This window comes from Rattus rattus, chromosome 6 (genome assembly GCF_011064425.1).
Source record: "Rattus rattus isolate New Zealand chromosome 6, Rrattus_CSIRO_v1, whole genome shotgun sequence".
NCBI classification, from domain to species: domain Eukaryota; kingdom Metazoa; phylum Chordata; class Mammalia; order Rodentia; family Muridae; genus Rattus; species Rattus rattus.
Window position 1 is genome coordinate 94,700,495 of NC_046159.1, and position 19,514 is coordinate 94,720,008.

Here is a 19,514-nt window from a genome sequence, read left to right on the forward strand (position 1 = left end):
AGGGAAGTTTATTTTTGCTTTAAAATAGCTACCAAAGTTTTAGGACATAAATTTCCAGTGATTCGAGAAACTAGCTTTGGAATATTTTGGAAGATTATTATAGATTTACTAATTCCACGAACTAAGAAAGTTTGGAGCCTTGAGCTGAGCAAGAGATTTTGCTTTTTATTTTTCTTGGATGCTGTTCTGAATATGTAGCGCTTTTACACCAATTATACATAACACCACAAAGGCTTTCCCCCAATATACTATTAGCAGATATGATGGACTTTCTTGAAGTACTCTGATAATTTATATAGAACCTAATACATCAACTTGAATGGTATAAAATAATAACATATATACATATGTACATATTTATGTATATATTAAGCTCCTAAGTGTTGTGATCACTGTTATTTTAAGAAAAAATATATATGATATAAGTAATACACACACACACACACACACACACACACACACACACACACACTTTTAAGGGTACACTACATTCCCAGCAGTTGATGTCCAAGTGAAAATTAACTAAACAGTATCTTTAGAGGCTCCTTTTCTCATAATATCATGTCAGGAATATCTTCCATATTTTACATTTTGATTTGTTCTATTTGTTTATAAATGCATTTCTCTCTCTTTTCACTCTACAGGTTCTTTGTTGCATATATAACGAGTTTCAGTTTTCTGTGCTAATTTGTGCATCTCTCCATCTTTATTTTTTTCTAGCCCCTTTTTTGGCTCCTTTACTCCTGTTTGTTTTGTCATATTTTAATGTTAGTCTTTGCTTTGTTTTATTTGATTATTACTCCTTAGAAGACTGTTTGTTTTCTAATGAAAATGAGAAGGTGGGGGAAGGATTTGGAGAGAAACTGGAAAGAGGAGAAGATGAGGAAACCATAATCAAGATATATTGTGTGAGAATAAAAAGTCATTTTCAATAAAAGGAAAAGAATAACAATTAAAGATGTACATATAATATCTACTATAATTACATATAAAATTTGTTAAATGAATTAGATTTAATGATAGTTCCTTTCTATAGAGAAGGAAGGAAAAGGGGCATGAACAGTTATGTAATCAACAGTAAAGCAATAGCAGAGTATGAATTCCGTCCTCCATTACAATCCTAAATATGTACCTCATAGTCCAAGTCCAGGTAGTCAAACTCTCCATTGGTGCGGAAATGCTGCATGCTCCTGTCCAGGGTCAGGTTAATGCTGCGTCCCTGGCGCTCAATGAGTACAGAGTGCCAGTGGTGATCATCCAGCAGGCTCCCAGATGTCACAGATGTGTGGCCATAGATGGGTCCAAGCTGGTTGCTTCCTGAGTAGTGGGAACAAAACAGAAATAAAATGTTGACTATATAGCCCACTGTGTATGGGTGCAGACTTTCCCCTATGATGTGAAGTGAATGTAAAAGTGAAGACTTTTTTGGACAGTGTTGTAAATTCTTTTAAGTTTTGGTTAGTTGGAGAACTATCAGGCCATTGTCACATGGGTTCAGGTGCCTGAGAGCCTGAGATCTGATAGTGCACCATTAGTTTGATGTTCAAATGGGGACAAAATAGTCACTGCTCTGAACCTGGCTGTTGACATGTGGAAAATAGTTCTCATTTCCTCATGCATTGTGATGAAGTCAAAAGTGTCTGGGTGATAATGAAGTGTGTGTCTGTGTGTGTGTGTGTGTGTGTGTGTGTGTGTATGCATGTATATGAATTCACATGTATATGTATGTTTGTGTTTGTGTATGTCTAGCCATGTATGTATGATTATAGGTGTGTTTTCATGTGCACATGTCCGTGGAATTAATGTGAGTGTTTGTAGGTATAAGTATATGTATGGATGTAAATTTCAAGTATGTATATGCAAGCATGAATGCATGGTTATATGTGTGTTTCCATGTGTGCATGTGTTTGTGTAATCACATGTGTGTTTCTGTGTGTAAGAATGTATGTGTACCTGCATGTGTGTACACATGCATGAATGTGCTCATCTGTATTGTGAGAGAACAGAAAGACAAAAGAAGAAATCAAAGTGGAAAAACTCTAAGTAGAAGACTGTCCTGAGTTTTATTGCTTGAAACGCATACACAAAGAGTCTAAATAGCAGGGCAGTCACCTGCTAACGACGGATGGCACTAAAGAGTGGCAGTAGGTATTTGAGTAGATATATTTATGATGCTGTCATAAATCCCAGTCCACCAATAAAACTTGGGAAGTGAACTACTTTTCAGTGAAATGTTAATGAACTCGTTTGCTGAGATCTTAGAGTAAGTGGTGTGTTCCAAAAGGCAATGCCACATCTCTATAAACCACAGTTGATTTTCAAAATTTGTCTACATGTTTTAGTAGAGAAAAGTAAAGTGAAAACAGCTCTGAAAAAAAATATCTTGGGTTGGAAATACAGCCCAGTGGATAAAGTGGATATTTGCTGTCCTGCTGACATATTTAGTTGGATTCCCAGAACCCATGTAGTACAAAAGATTAGACTCCTGCAGGCTGTCCTCTGATCTCCACCCGTAAACACACTGTGATATGCATATGTTACTCTCCATGTATTCATGCAAACTAAATTTAAGAAAATAAAATTTAAAAATATGATTTTTAGACACTAGGTATGCATATTCCATTCTACAGGGTCATATACTAAATATAGTTCATGCCCTCCCCTGAGTCTCAGAACAAATGCCTGTTCATGATTACAGATAAAGAATATTATTGAGAATAAATAAGTAAAATGAAATGCAAATTATTTCCTCCACTAAAAATAATTTAATCTATTTTCATCCAGATGTTTTTCCATATACAACTGTTTAATTATGCATATATGCTGTATACATATTCAGGTATATATTTTTAATGTGAAACCTTTGATAAAATAGTTATTCTTGAGGCATCTGAATATTCTATTTGCTTCTTACTGTGCTACAATGCAGCTGCTTCACTGAATAAAAGAACACGCCATTTGCGGTTCACTCTAAAATCAAGATCACATCACCACTCACCTGACTCTGAATAACACATACCTTCCTGTACTCCCAATCATTTCCAATGAGAAGGTTATTAAGGCTTTTGACCAACATCTAGGGATGGATATAAGTGAGTTGAAGTACTACACAGAGCAGTATTTTTCAACCTTCCTAATGCTGCTACCATTTAATAGAGTTCCTCATGTTGTGGTGATGCCCAACAGTAAGATTATCTTGTTGCTACTTTATATCTGTAATTTTCCTATTGTTATGAATTGTAATGTAAATATTTGTGTTTTCCAACCATCTTAGGTGACCCCTATAAAAGGGTCATTTTACCCCCCCCAATAGGGTCTAGATTCACAGCTTAAGAACTGCTTATAAAGAGATTTAAAATAACATTTTTCCTGAGATGTACAATTGTTATTATGACTTTTAACATAGTAATCTCATGGTTTCTGACCACCAGCACATAGGCCTTAATTAACGTCTACTCTAAGACATTATACAACAGACACGCATTGTGTTCCTCTGCCATCAGGATGATAGGGAAATTTTCATCCAATTGCAGCATTGAGAAAAGTTTCTTTCTCATTGGTGTTACTGAACACTTCATCAAATTTTCTATCAATGCTGGAGGAGTTACTTCACATTGATTTATTTGAAGGTTTGGTATTCATTCTTCGCTGAATTTTATGCATTTCTCATATGTTTCTTCTCTCCAGTGCTGAAGGATCACTTCATGGTCATCTTGATCAGATATCTCTCCTTATGTAAGGACTCATTCACTGCCACTTTGATCAGTTTCCTGAAAGGGAGCTGAGTTCACTGGCAGCCTCTACTCACCACAGCACCAAAGTCACTTGCTTTTCAAATGTGTCCCGATATCAGACTACAGTAAATATTTCCCAAAACTTTTTGTTTGTTTTAACAAAAGTGCTAACCCTTCCCCCATGTCAATTCTTTAATATTTTCCATTTATGTTTTTCTGTGCAACAAGAGACAGATATGGCAATACAGCGTATTTCTGGTGCCCATGCTCAGCTCCTCATCAGTCAAAGTGTCATGATAGCACGTTACACTTTATATACTCTAAATCTCTTTTAATGACATACAGTATATCTCTATAGAATTAAAACTTGCACATATAAAAATGCAGGGAAACCATGTATATACGTAAAAATGTCTGTGTTTTAAAAGACTATAATTAAATACCTTTCAATATAACCAATATATCTATCAATATTGTTTTCCCACAAATTATGAAGATGAATTCAGATTGAAAAATATATCTTTGGACTTATTTTTTCAGACATTTCTCAGTTTTTAATGATGCATGATTAAAATAAAGAACTAAACAGAAAATTCACAACAGCAGAATCTTGAAGGACCGAGAAGCACTTAAAGAAATGTTCAAAGTCATTACCTTTCCCTTAGTCGTCAGGGAAATGCAAATGAAAACGACCCTGGGATTCCCACCTTACACCAGTCAGAATGGCTAAGATCGAAAACTCAGGTGACAGCACATATTGGCAAGAATGTGGAGGAAAAGGAATATTCCCCCATTGCTGGTGGGATTGCAAACTGGTGCAACCAATCAGCAAATCAACCTGGAGGTTCCTCAGAAAATTGAAAATAAATCTACCTGAAGACTCAGCTACACCACTCTTGGGCATATACTCAGAAGATGCTCCACCACGCCCCAGGCGCACATGTTCCACTATGTTCAGAGCGGCCTTATTTGTGAAAGCTAGAAACAACTCTGATGTCCCTCAGTGGAAGAATGGATACAGAAAATGTGGTTCATTTACACGATGGAGTACTAGTCAGCTATTAAAAATGAGGACATTATGAGTTTTGTAGGCAAATGGATGGAACTAGAGGATATCATCCTGTGTGAGGTAACCCAATAGCAAAAAACACACGGCATGCACACACTGATAAGTGGAAATTAGGCAAAAAATGTCCAGAAAAACACAGGATACAATTCGCAGAACTCAAGAAGTTTAACAAACCAAAGGGCCCAAGTGAGGATGCTTCAGTTGCACTTGGGAGGGAGAAGAAAGCAATCACTGTGGGCAGAGGAAGGGAGGGACCTGAGGGGGAGAGGGAACATGGAGAGGAAAAGGTGAACATGATCAGGTATTGTGGGATGGAACAGTACTGTAGGCCTGAAGGCCAGCAGAAAGAATAGAAACAGGCCACCTCAGGAGATAGGAGGTTGGGGGACCCTCTAGAATGTATCTGAGATCTGGGAGGTAAGAAACCCTCAGGACTCAAAAGGAGGGACCTTAGATAAAATGTCCTACAGTGGGGAGAAGGAACTTGTAGAGTTCACTTTCAGTAGAAAGACGGGGCTTCAAGTGGATGGATCAAGTTGCCATTCCGCAGTCAAAAACTGTGAACCAGAATTGTCCTTATCTAAAATTACTGCAGGGAAAAAATTGGAGAAGAGAATGAGGGGAAGGAGGTACAGTGAATGCCCTAAATTGGGGTCCAGCTCAAGGGGAGGCTCCAAGGCCTGATGGTGTGCTTACAGACAGGAGCCTAGCATGACTACCTTCTGAGAGGCCGAACAAACAGCTGAAAGTGTCAGAGGCAGATATTTAAACCCAACCAATGGACTGAAGTCGAGTACCTAGTGGTTGAACTAGGGAAAGGCTTGAAGAAGCTGAGGAGGAGGGCAGCTCCATAGGAATATCAGTAGCCTGAACTAACCTGGACTCGCAAGATATCTCAGGCTCTGAGTCCTTAACCAGACATCATACACTAGCTGATATAGGGCTCTGACACATGTACAACAGAGGACTGCCTGGTGTGGCCTCAGTGAGAGAAGATGCACTTAACACTTGAAAGACTTGAGGCCCTAGGGAGTGGAGAGGTCTGTTAGGATGGGGATGGGAGTGGGGACATCCTCTTGGAGACTGGGTGGAGAGGAATGGGATGAGAAATTGTTGGAGGGTGGACTGGGAGGGGGATAATGACTAGACTGTGAGGAAAGATTAAAGGACAATAATAATAAATGTGTAAACTACTTCAAATGTCTGAAGCTATGTTATAAGCTAATTTTACCCTAAATATCTTTATTAGCAGAATAGTAAAAATCCTCTTTGTCACTTATACATAAATCTTGAATAGACACACTTACTAATTTTATAGAAGATTCTATCTTACATTATATTGTTATTCATATACCTGATGTGGTAAAAGTGTTTTGTATCTTTAGTGTTTAATTTTTCTATTCTGTGTTGTCTTTTACATCCAATTCATACATTTTTTTGGCAGCTTGGAACTGTTATGGAATGGTGTGATTGGTTATTCATGAATGACATTCAAATTGCATATATAACATTTACATATCCCTCAGCTTCATGTGCACTTTATTTTAATGTGAAAAACAGTGTTAGTGTAAGTATGTGTTTCCTATTTTCATCATTTTGTCTTTTGAATGTGGATGTTATATAGTCAAAGGTATATTTTTATGACAGTGTCTTAGTGCATACAAAATCTCTAATTAATTTTTTTGTTTCTGGCCTTGATGAATAAGTTAACACACAGGACTCAAGACATCCTCAAGAATGCCCAGAGGTTCGAGGTAATGTAGGATAGAGAAGCTCAAGTCATAAGATCATTCTTGAGTGTTTCAAACTTTAATTTTGTGCTTTTTCTCTGGTGACGCATTTCAAAGTGTGTTTTAGTGATTGTCTTGTGCAGTTTGGAATTCTGGTTTAATTGCGGTGCCCATTTTCTTCAGCCGTTTATGCATCTCAGATGTTTAGTAGTTTAGTTCACTTCAAGTATTTTTCCACATCTTTTACTCTTCCTTCACTTATAAAACAAGTCAATAAGCATGTTCTATTAATTCCAGAGAGAGTGAGAGGGACCTCCATGTTGGCAGAGTTAGTATTCAACCGTCTGTCTCTGTGACAGCTCACATCTTAGATGAGTTAGGTAGCACTGATCACTTCTCTTCCCTTGGCTTCTGTGGAACTACATAATCTTTACTTCTCTGCTCTCCACTTTCTACTTAGCAAATACCCCCCAGTTTACTCTCTACTCATACAGCATTCTCATACTCATACTCCATATAAACACCATTTGTTGATGTAATAATCAGGGCAAAAGTTCTCTTTCAATAGAAAATCCCTGCAGTTACTTCTGCCCTCTTTTTATTTTTATTTCTGAAAATGACACTAACTATTCCTTGAGTGACAAAGCCCAAATCTCAGGAATCATGCTTTGTTTCTAGTCTCTTCTTGCTTCATACACAGTTCATCACAGGTCATGCTGAATTTACCACTAACATAATTCCTCAGATGCTTTTTTTTTATCTCCCCTGACATTTTTCAGTGATATCATCACCATCCACAGCCATGAACATGTTTTGTTGGACTCTCATTCTGGCCTAGGCAGCACTGTCTATGAGCATCTCAGTGGACACACGAAGTGAGCATCAACAAACTCCTCATTCTTATCATGCAGGACATTTTTCAGCAACACTGCATGTATCCACTACACTGGGATTTTGACTCATAGACATACGAGGTCTTTGTCTGCAATGGTCTTTCTGTATACAGTCATATCTCTTTTGATGGCCTTAATTTTTTTCATTGCTTAAATCTTAACCTGGGAATTGTGTTATATATTATACATTGTGATGTTGGTCCTATAGCTTCTTAACGTGGCATTTCAATCTGAGCACAGTATAATGCCTACTTATTATACTAGTCTTCCTAACACTTATACTTGAAGTTATAATTTTATTTCACTGGGGCAGTTCATAAACTTTTATTTCAATTGGTTATTAAATTATTTACTTTTCAAATGTTGTCCCCATTTCCAGTCTCCCCTCCCCAACCCCCAATCCCATTACACTTCTTCCCCTTTGCCTCTAAGAGGGTGCTCTCCAACCCAACCACCCAACCACTCCTGCCTCAAGCATCCTCCTATGCTGGGGCATCTAACCTCTACAGGACTAAGGGTCTCTCCTCCATTGATATCAGATAAGGCAATCCTCAAACCTAATGAGATCATGTCTTTCGGTTCTCCTAAGTGTACTATCAGCTACTATAACATTGAACATAGTACAAGTATTTCAATAAATGTTTTATTGAATCGATAGTGTTATTGGTTGAATATAAAGTGTTTCCCTAAAGGATCAAGGTTAAAGCCTTGATCCAGGCTGGTGAGGTTTAGAAAAGTGATTGAATGATGATTGCTTCAACTTTGTAGATGGATCAGTCAGCCCACTGATGAAGTAGTGATTTGCTAGTGCTATTGAGATGGAACAGGCACTAGGGATTAGATATTGGTTGAAAGAAAAAGGTCACAGTAAATGGGTTGCTGAAGTGTCTATCTTGTTGCTATTCTCTTCTCTGCTCTCTATATCATGGCCCCAAAGAAAATCTTTGCGTTGCCATGCCCTCTGTGCATGGTGTCCTACCTTAACACAAATCAAGAGCTATGGTCCAGTGACTATAGATTGAGAATTGTGCAGCATGAAGCAATATCAGCTTCTCTCTGTTAAGAAGTTTTTCAGGTATATTGTCACAGAGATAAAAAGGTGACTAAGAGAAATAGGTATACAAATAGATAATCTGCCACCAGAGATGGAAAAAATAATTGGTGATATAACAGGAGATCATAGAATTTTCATTTTAAAAGGTTAGGCAACATTTAAAATGCTTTCAGTTTATTTATTTATTTATTTATTTATTTATTTATTTATTTATTTATTTAGTATGTATGAATGCTTTGCCTGTGTGTATGTAACTATACCTGGTGGTCATGAAGTCGGAAACAGTCAGTAGCTCCCGCGGAGCTCCAGTTCCAAGATTGACACTTGTGAGCTATTGTGTAGCACTGGGAATTGACCTAAGTCCTCTGCAAGAGCATCCAATGCTGTCAATTGATGAGCCATCTCTCCCACCCTTCTTTATAAATGTTTTAATGATACAAAAGAAGAATAGAGAATCGCAACAAACCTAGATTTAAACTGAAGACCAGCTTGGCCTTTTTCAGTTCCAAAGTAATGTAATCTCCTTGCTGTCCTTCACCATGCAAAAGTACTCCTTCACTTTCAGAGGTCTTAAATTTCAAAGCAATAACATCTTTGAGTGTTTTCATCTTCTTGTTTCTGAATCGATATGGTAACACAACATGGCCATCAAAGTTGATAACGTCAGCCCCTGAGAGGAGAGAGAAACACAGTATTAGTCTGGTTGCTTTAGGTGAACAAACACTTTCTACTCATGCCTGCTTGGAAAAGTGGGAGTTGAAAGACTCTTTTCCAGAAAAGTACAGATTCCAGTGCTTTTACTTTCTTTTAATTTACCATGTGTCCCAAAGTGGATGTACTAGAGTACATACATGATAAGAATGATCATATCTATCAACATAGAATTCTTCTTTGATTACCATATTAATACAAATTCACTTAATATAAATATAATTGAAATTTCAACTTTGAAATGCATAGTTTATTGAAAAGGAGTAAAAGACAATTAATTCTTAGAGAGTTTCATATGATTTTTTTTGCTAATGTTCACCCTATCTCCAGATTCTTTCCAGGTCCATCTTCATTCCCTACCCATACAATTTTGTGTCTTTCTATATTTTTTAAGGCCAATTTGTATTGCCTAAATATTCCTGGATATGTCATCTGCCACTGGTGTGCAGTCAATCAGCCAGAGGTCACATGCTTATAGAAAACTGTCTCTCTTTTTCCCAGCAGCAAATGACTGCCAATGACTCCACAGTGTGGGTGGGGTTTTTTTTTGCCAAGCTTCCCTCTCTATGCTGCGATTTGGGCTGGCTTATACAAGTTTTGCCATGATGTTCCAACTGCGAGGAGTCAATATCTGATCTTCCTTGCTGTGCTCATGAAACAGTATTTCCTTGTAGTCATCCTCCCACATCTATGTCTTACAATCTTTCTGAAAAATGTGTAGCTCTAAGAGATTGAGAGATTTAATATTTCTCCTTAAGGAAGATAATTTCTTGCTATTCAATATATATATTTAAAATTTACATCATGTCTACATATAAGTACACAGAAACTTGAAAAAATGTATAGTATACTGATACTACATAATATCCATATTCTTCTACATTTTCAATAAATTTTTTGATGGATTTGGGGTTTGTATCTAATTGAACTTTAGGTACCTTTCCCCAGATGTCCTCTGTTACCATTTCTGAGTTGGATAAACAAATATGTGATGTCACTGTGGCTTGAGTAATTTGAATTTGAATGTAAAAAAATCATATTAAAATTTTCAGAAGTGATGGTTCAGATTGTGTGTTTTATTTACCTCATCATTGCTACTCATTTACATAGTCATTTAGCTACTTGTTCAGCAGTATAAGGGAGAGAGAGAGCGAGAGCAAGAGCAAGAAGAGAGAGAGAGAGAGAGAGAGAGAGAGAGAGAGAGCTGTATAGCCTTATACAGGCAATGGGTTTCCAGGTGATGGAATGGTTCTAATGAGAATTATTAAAATGTAAATCAAATTTTTCTTTAGGTCACAGGAGTGTTGCTATTTTTAGATATGTATTGCAGTGATATTTTCAAAATCCCATGTCTGTTATCTTAATTTTGAAGTTACAGAAAACTTAGCCAAGCTGGATTGTTCTAGTACCTGAAAATCATAGTTCTGTACAAAGCCAGTCTTTGGGCTGTGAGAGTTCTTCCTAAAATCCTCCCACGGGAAGATAGCAGGGAAAATAACAGGGAGTTGAAAGCTCATTGGAGAAATGTTTTCTCACTTTCTACTCTGGTTTTCTGGCATGTACTTAGTTCCAGCACCAGAGGGAGCAGCTTTGTTTGCCTGGTGAATGGCGTGAGCCATCCCACCACATTTCCAATGTAGGGGAAGAAGAGGTGAGGGATACCCTCAACACCCAGCCCCCTGTGTGTACCACCTGTTAGGCCAAGCATTTGTTCTCTACAAAGTGAACTGCAGCAACCGATTGTAACATTACTTAAGGCTTAAAGGTCTGTTTTCCATAAATCCATCAATAGCTTTCAATTTCTTTAGAAATACCAAGGTGACAATCTCAAATCTCTGCCTTTTAATCAGAGTTTGAACAATGTTATGCTTTTAAAAGTTCAGAAAGGGGCTAAGGAGACGTCTCAGCAGGTAAAGTGCTTTCTATGCAAGCACATAAAAAGTCAGCTGTGATAAGGCGAGCTCATGATTTCAGCAAAGAGTGGGGAAGATAGAAGAGACCCCAAAGCTGGTGAGCTGGAAACTCCAGGCTCAGTGACACCCTGTCTCAAAAACAGAAGGAAGAAAGTGGCTTAGAAAGATACATGACTTCAGCTTCTGACCTTTACAGGCACAAACATACACATACACATACATCAGAGCACCTAAACACATTCATATCACATGCAAATAAATTCTTAAAGGCATGTTAATTAGTTGAAAGTTCCAGGAGCCAAAGTTAATCTTGTACTTTCAGTTTTCCTATAATCAGCGCTGTTGCCCATAAAAAGGCTTTCATAATCATCAGACTCCTGTTCTCGGTGACTGTGAATCACAGGGGTTTATTTTAATTCAGAGGCTGGGGGAAACAATCATTAAGTCCTGGCTTCTGCTCACACTGCAAAGCCAATTAGACTAGAGCTTAATCATCTATCCTGTCATAGCTGAATTCCAGTGGTAATATCTTCATCATCCACGATGAAGGATAAAGGTGAAAAAAACAGGACCCGATTTTCAGATCTTAGGTTGAATTTATAATCTACAGTTGGTAGAAATTTCTTTTTGTCTTGAAAGGTGGATAAAGGAAAACCAGGAGGAGGGAGTTAGTTATGATCTCTGGAGAGCAATTTTGCCACCAGCTTCCTATCAGTGACAATTGAATAATAGAGCCATCGTTGTTTTATATGCCTTCTATATATATTAATTGTGACTTATAATGCCTCTCATTCAGATCTCAGGAAGCAAATGTCCCTTCAGCCTAGATAGAGGCCAGAAATCTCTGCTTTTATATGTTCATATAAATAGAATTCTCCATGCAGGGACTGGAACAGAATAGTGATTTGTGCAAATGTGGATGCTTTCCTGCCTAACACTTAGCACAATGGGGCACTGTGACAGAGAGAATGGGCGTGGTTTATTGCCTCTAGTCAATCCTATAGTGTTGATAAAAATCATGAAGAAGGTTATTTCAGGTTGCCCAGACTCATTTTGCTCATGGTAAGTCCTTAGTGGTGGGCTGAAACTGATAAAATGACCTATAAGCCAGACTTCCATTACAAAGTCAAATCTGTTTCTCTATGAATAGCTTAAATTCTTTCGAAATATCCACACATTCTCTTGTGTTTGCTAGTAGAAAGGTAGTCTGGAAATTATTAGACTCCCTGAAATGATCTGTGTAATATAATTTATACTTAAACACCTATCATACTCCTTTAAAAGAGTCTGGAATATTTTATAATAATGTAAATAACATCCACCACAGATTAGTTCTCTTTCCTATGAAAAACACATTAAAATTTCACTTGACTTCTAATAATATGTTGTGCTTATTTTAGGACAAGCTACTTTTTTCTGTGATTCTGATTACTTATCACTCCCTAAAATTAAGATTTCTCTGCAGTGATTAAATATGTGTGGTTGAACTGTTTAAGCCATTCAAACAACAGTAATGACTATTCAAAAGTGAATGCCAAATCACAGTGTTTCCACAATTTTGCTTCTAACAATAACTCAGGGAGCTGGGAGTGTGCCCAACTCATCAAATCTGCGTGCAATGAGGCTGTCGTTGTTTTGTTAGTTGAGCTGCTGGTTTTATACTCTCTGAGTTTGTATAAGACTTTTCTGGAGTTTTTAATTACGTGAGTACTTGGGCATTATCTTCAAATACCTTCCATATATTTCTATCAAAACATGTGTATTGTTACACACACACACACACACACATATATCTATCTATATCTATATCTATGTCTATATCTATATCTATATCTATCCCTCTCTCTCTCTCTCTCTCTCTCTCTCTATATATATATATATATATATATATATATATATATATATATTAGAAGTCCTGGCCAAGAGAAATCAGATATTGTTAATGATTGATAGTTTGTTCATATGTTAGATTTTATACATTTATCTACCAAGCAATTCATCTATTTAATCTGAAGTATGGCATAATATACACATTACATATAAATTCCAAATACATACATGAGCATAGTTTATGTTTTCAACATGAATATGAGTATAGAATAACATAGGTTGCCTCATTTATTACAGAATATATAATATCATATATTATATATACATTATATACTGTTTATAATATTTACATATAACAATATTTGTGTGTGAAACATTATATATAATCATCAAAATTTATAGTAAATATATACCAAATTATTTTAAGAGCTTGAATTACATTTCTAAACTAAAGTTTAAAGTGACAAAATGAAATTTGACTAGAATTTCAACTTTTCCATGAATGTGCATCCTCACATTTTTTAAATGTCAGGAATTAGTATTAATAAATGTTGATATATTTCATGAAATAAAATGAAAAAGTTTTTATTCTTACTGCTCTGTCAGATTTATTCCTTGTGTATGTGTAGGTGAAAAAGTGAATGTACTTTGTGTGTGTGTGCGCGCGCATGTGTGTGTGTTTGTGCATGGTATATGTGCACATGTGTGTGTAGATGTGTGTGCCTCTGTGCATGCAAACGTCACAGAAAAACACTGGATGCTTTGCTCTTCACTCCTAGCCTCATTGCCTTGAGACGTAATCTCTCACTAAACCTGACGCCAAGATGGTAGATAGCAAGCCTCAGGGATCAGACTTTCCTTACGTCCTCTAATAGATTGTGGGTTACAAAAGTTAATGCTAGTCAAAGTTCAAAAACATTTGTTGAATGGCTTGCACGCTGTCACTTGCATTTTAATAAGCTGGTATCATAATGATCTTTGTTAAGTTTAACTTAAAATTTAGGCACCAAATAGGATGACATTCCTAACATCACCTTCTCCTTATTTGAGGACACAATTATAATTTGGCATATAGCTACAACCATTATATATGTCCTAAACATCATAAAATTTGTGGCTAAAATTTCATATTTTTTAGGATCATGACCATGATCAGGAATTTATGTGACCGGGCACTAGAGTAGACATAGCTCAGATGAATGTTATCTCTTGCTGCTTGGATATGCTTGGATCTAATTATATTTTTCAAGGAACCGTGCTTTATTTCAGTGTAGATATGGTTTAAGCCTAAATAGATGAAGTGGATTATTTCAATAAATCCTATCAATCTGACCTAGATCTAGAATTTGGAGGGTGAGATATAATAAAATAGAGCCCTAAGCAGCTGTCATGAAAACTAGAATTTGAGTCTGTACAGTTTCCCTTTCTCAATAAGTGTATTCTACCACATCATAAAAGAGCAACAATGTCAGAAGAGTTGTTATTGAATATTTCATAAAATTTATTAATTACAATATATTTATCAATACACAGGTAATCATGTAGACTATTCAATTCCATTGCTACATTGGAACATGTATATGCCTGCATATGATATGCATTGGATATTTATTAGCCTACCTATGCAAGGTACTTCTCAGCTTTCCAATCTCTTCCTAGTACACTTACTAGTCCATAACAGTCTAATTTAGTTTAGTTTAGTTTTATTTTGTTTTTCTGTCCTGATTTCCTCTTCTTCCTCATCATTTTTAGTACATTCTATAACATTCTATACTAGCTAGTTAGGTAGACCAAGTAGGGTAGAATTTTGATGGCTTGTATCTCAGCTCCAATTGGTTTTCTATTTCAGGGTTAGCTTAAATATAAACAGCCACAACCCCACATTCTCCTTGCTATGAACCAACCTCCCTGATATGACTCCCTTGACATGATGTCCTAAAATCTCTGATGGTATGAAACAAAATTAATATTTTGTACTTCTATCAGGTTTTACAATCATAGTAATTAAAAATTAACAAACACAGTAAATTAGTATCAGGGAAACAAGTGTCATTGTTCCAACTAAATCTGATTTTACAGATCTTAGGACTTTGAAACTGGGTGGTAAGATGAATTTGAAAAATTTAGAAATGCCAGATAGAGACAGCAAAGAATGCTGAGAGCAGGAGTTAGTGAATGAGGTTAGTAGGCATTCAGGAGACACTAATGCTGATTGAAATATGGATAGATAAGGCCTGTTCAAGAGGTTTCAGATGGTAATAAGATGCCCGTTGGAAATTAGATTAATAGCAATTTATGTTACATCTTACAAAGCCTCGGTCTATATTTTGTTCATGTCCTAAAACATTTGAGTGGGATTGAATTAAAAAGCAAAGGATTAATTAGTTTGATCTGATAAATTTCATGTATCTTAGCACTCAAGCTATTGAATGGTTATTGCTGGCTTTTTTTTTTTAGCCATATTTACAATGTGAATTAGGAACAAAGTAGTTGAAAGTGTGAAACACAGTTAGTCAAGAAAGGACCTTGAGTGGTCCTGTCACTAATGCCAAGACCTATGGGAATTTCGCTCTAGCCTCTGTGGTTTTTCATGTGGACTTGATACAAGTCTCTCTGTGATCCTTCAGACCTTCAATATCAGATAAGATTTCTAGGCTTCCAGATTATTATATCAAGAGGCTACCTTGATCTCCTCTCAAAAATGATACCAATCATTGGATTAGCCAACTTCATACTGTATAGACCAATTTCCATATTCTGTTTCTCTAAAGAATCTGGAATAATATAGTAGTTATCATCATTCCATTCTTATTGCCTATTGGTTCATGTACGGGTCATCAGTTCCTTCAATTTCTGTTTATCTGGGGCAGACTATTTCTTCTAATATTTAGAAAGAAAATTTTGTTAGGAATAGCTTCCTTAGGTGGCAAATTTGGGTTTATTTCTTTTCTTTTAGCACTTGTAATATATTTCCCATTTTCTTTTGGCTTATAGATTTATTCTTTTATGAGTGATGGTACAAATCTAATGAACCATTATCTGTGTGACTTGATATTTTTCCTTTTCGGTTTACACGTTTTTCTCATTATCTTCTATTTGAGAGTTTCATTACACTGTGTTTTGGTGAAGGTCTGTTTTTATTTACACTAAATGAGGTTTTTTCAGTTGTATCTGTAAATCCATGTTTACTTAATGTTTTGGAGAAAAATATAAGCCCTTATTTAACTATAATAAAATAGATTTTCAATGTTTCCCCTTTTTATTTTTAAATATTTTCCAATTTGTTTATGAAAACCTGATTATGCTCCATATCTTTACCATCTTTCTTTTAAATTTATAACCCACTTTCTCTCTCATCTTTCTGACTTTACTCTTTTGTTGACAATGTTAATTAATTGACTTGATCTTTAATTACTGATTTTTTTGTTTAATCTGATCTTCTACAAATGTTCTCTTCCATATCTTTCATTCTATTCAGTAGATTTTTATTTCTCATATTCCTGTGTAACTTAATTTCTTAAATGTCTATTTTTAATGATGGTTCTTAAATGCTTTAACCTCCCTTATCACCCAGCACATTCCAGAGGGAGTAGAAAAGAAAGGATGTGCCTGGGGGCGGGAAAAATGGACCTGTTTAGAAAGATTCTTTGGAGCAACTATAATCAGTGTTGTCTAGAAATTGGCAGTTCAGTTCACAGGTTAGTAGTGACACAAACACTTCATGGATACAATAGCAGTTCAGTTCGGTAGAGTCAGGATAGTACAGAGAAATCAGCAGTGGTGGTACTACCTAGCAGAGACAGCCAGACCTCAGCCTGGGCACAGGTCAGTTCTGAAATGTGCCTCTCTCAGGGAAGTGAAGATTATTAGCAAAGATGACACCTACAAGCACTGCACAGTTGGCCACTGCCTGTTGAGTTCTGTTTAGACTCCTCCAAACAACACCTGTCCTCCATGAGTCTTGCCTCAGCCAATGTGTCTATCTCAGCAGTTTGTCTCAGCTGACATCACTCTGTAATGACCATGTCCATGGCAGCAGCAAGAAACTGCAGCACACCCCCAGAAATTTTTTGTTGCCCAACAAATCTAGTTTAACTATGTAATGTAAGGCATACCAATATATGTGTGTCATTAGCAAAGAATCTTTTATCATGTGTTGTTTTATGTATCTCTTTTAGTAGAACATTGTGTCTGTGTCTGTGTGTGTGTGTGTGTATCCATGTTTGTTTTAGTGAAACTTTTTTTAACAAGCCTTAGTCTTTCATCTGTGCCCATGTATCTATTTCAGGAAAACATTTTTCTTATGTTTTTGTCCCAGTAAAACACCTTCTAATATAACTGACTTTCCAGAGAACCCTTAAAATTCTGCTTCATTCTTGTTGTTCCCTCTTTCGTGTGATTTATTTCTTTGTACTGAATTTTGAATTCACTTCCCTGCACTGCCTCCCCACATACTCTTCTGAGATTCTTCAGGATAATTTAATGTTTTGTTTTCCAAATAGCTATTAGATGTTCTTCAAATTAGGATATGTTTCTAAATAATTGGATTACTCCTTTAAGAATTTTACATTCTCTTTCATACTATATTTTTCTACAATATCTGAATATCTGGTGTGATGTTCACTTTTCCCCCTTTTATAAAGTTAATTCTTCAGTCTGAAGAGCATAGATAGGTGCTTATCCTGGTTCTGGGGACAGATGATATCTGGGATTTCTGGTGAGTAGCCAGAGTACCAAAGCTGTGGAATGACCAGACAACATACACTATATTATACTGATAGAATTCAGTTGTTAATATGGGTTGTGGTTCCTATGTGCTGTGCTACAGATCTGGAGCGCTTACACAACAATCCCCAGTTCCTTATGCACTAAGACAAGGAATACAGGGACCTTGACACAGTCTATAAGTTCATAGATAGATGAGTGGAACCTACATTAGGTTTTCTCAGAGAGTATCGGCTATGGATGATCCAAAGGCAAGTTGAAGCTATAGCCACAACTTTGCTTGGCCTACAGTTTTAGCCTACTATATGAATTGTTTCTACAAAAAGATATTCTCTCATGTTCAAGTCTGACAAGCCTATGCCAAGCTGAGAAGAAGTAGTAAATTGCAGTGGATGCTGTAAAAATTTAAGCTCTGATGTTGGAGATAGCTAGAATGAGAACCTTCTTCAAAGTTAGGGGGCATTTTAAAATAAACCTCCAAACTGAGTTTTGAGTAGGTGAGGACTGTGGGTTTCTCCTGCATTCAGGGCTATTGTTTGGTTTTTAATGGCTGGACTTGTTTGCATTGTCCACCTTACCTTAGTAATGGAGAATAGGCTCCCTCTCACAAGGAGCCATAGCCAGAAAGGAATTTGACTTTTCTTGTTTCCCTATTGTTCGTGTTAGTTTTTGGTGCTGTTTGTGGCTTTTCTTACTCCTTTATTAGTTCAGGGAGTCTTTCCTCTCTATCTCATTTCTCAAAATATGGTTTCTGGTTTGTGACTCTGATTCTTTTTTCATATAAAGTCACTTAGAAAGTATTTCTTTTGTTCTTGGCCCCCTCTTCTCTATAAAGTTGATACACCAATACCCAACTGCCTAGAAGATCGGCCCATGTCCATGTTCCCCATCTGTCTCTATTTGTCAAGTACATTATTCCTCCTATGGGCTTCCTTGCCATTGCTCTCTTCTCTAATGTCAAGTCACTTTAAACTGGAAAACACTTCTTATATGGGTACTTTTGCCAAGAAGAAGAAGAAGAAGAAGAAGAAGAAGAAGAAGAAGAAGAAGAAGAAGAAGAAGAAGAAGAAGAAGAAGAAGAAAAACTAAGCTCTGTAATGTAAATTGTAAAAAATTTAGTGATAGCAGTTCCTGCTTTCCTCCACTGTCTCATTTACAGTCCATTCTTCACTATGTGCTAAGATAAGACGCTAAGTCATCAGAGCCTCTGGCCAAGGTCATGGGAACCTATCCTCTGGAATGGACTTTTTTTGTCTTCATCTGGTTTCATTTCATCCATTTTCTAACTCAGAAAAGACTTCACCACTAGGAAGTTTGCCTATATAAAACCGCCCCCTGATGTCCCACTGGAGCTTGCAGAACTTGGTGACATCGTTCCTCATGTTGTGTGAAAACTAACTTGCTCAGGCTTTGATTTCCTCCAGGGCCTTCGCGTTCTAAAGCACAGAGCTAAGTTACATTTGTAGCATAAGAATATCTTCATAAATTGATTGAAAGAGAATGTGTCTTTGAAATATCATGGTAAAAGGGGACTTGCATTATGTTCCTACAATTTTAAAACCCATATGGGGTTCTGTGAAGTTGATCTTCTAAGAAAATATAGATTCAAATGTAATGTAAGAATATGTATTTGCTTAAATTTTATATCTGTGGGATTCTATGTAAATAGTTTTAAATGCATTGTGATAGTTACACTCATACTGCAATTGTTTGTAAGTCAAAAGCTCAGACATTTAGCTTCTACAGGAGTTTTATTATAACACATTTTTCCTTTAATTGGATGCATTGAAGAGAAACTTACTTATTGCAAGATTAAAGTTAGGAAGCTTATTATGATAATCTTTCACCATGGTTA

At 36.4% G+C, this 19,514-nt stretch overlaps 1 protein-coding gene across 1 annotated transcript in view; it reads right to left on the reverse strand.

Moving 5' to 3' along the window:
* The window catches only part of Cntnap2 (contactin associated protein 2), a 2,154,251-nt gene that overhangs the window by 1,235,981 nt on the left and 898,756 nt on the right, over positions 1–19,514 (reverse strand). The window contains exons 6-7 of the mRNA XM_032907255.1: positions 8,947–9,150; positions 1,133–1,317 (exon numbers count right to left, since the gene is read on the reverse strand). Of these exons, the coding sequence (XP_032763146.1) occupies positions 1,133–1,317; positions 8,947–9,150 (389 nt within the window). The remainder of the gene's footprint in view (positions 1–1,132; positions 1,318–8,946; positions 9,151–19,514) is intronic.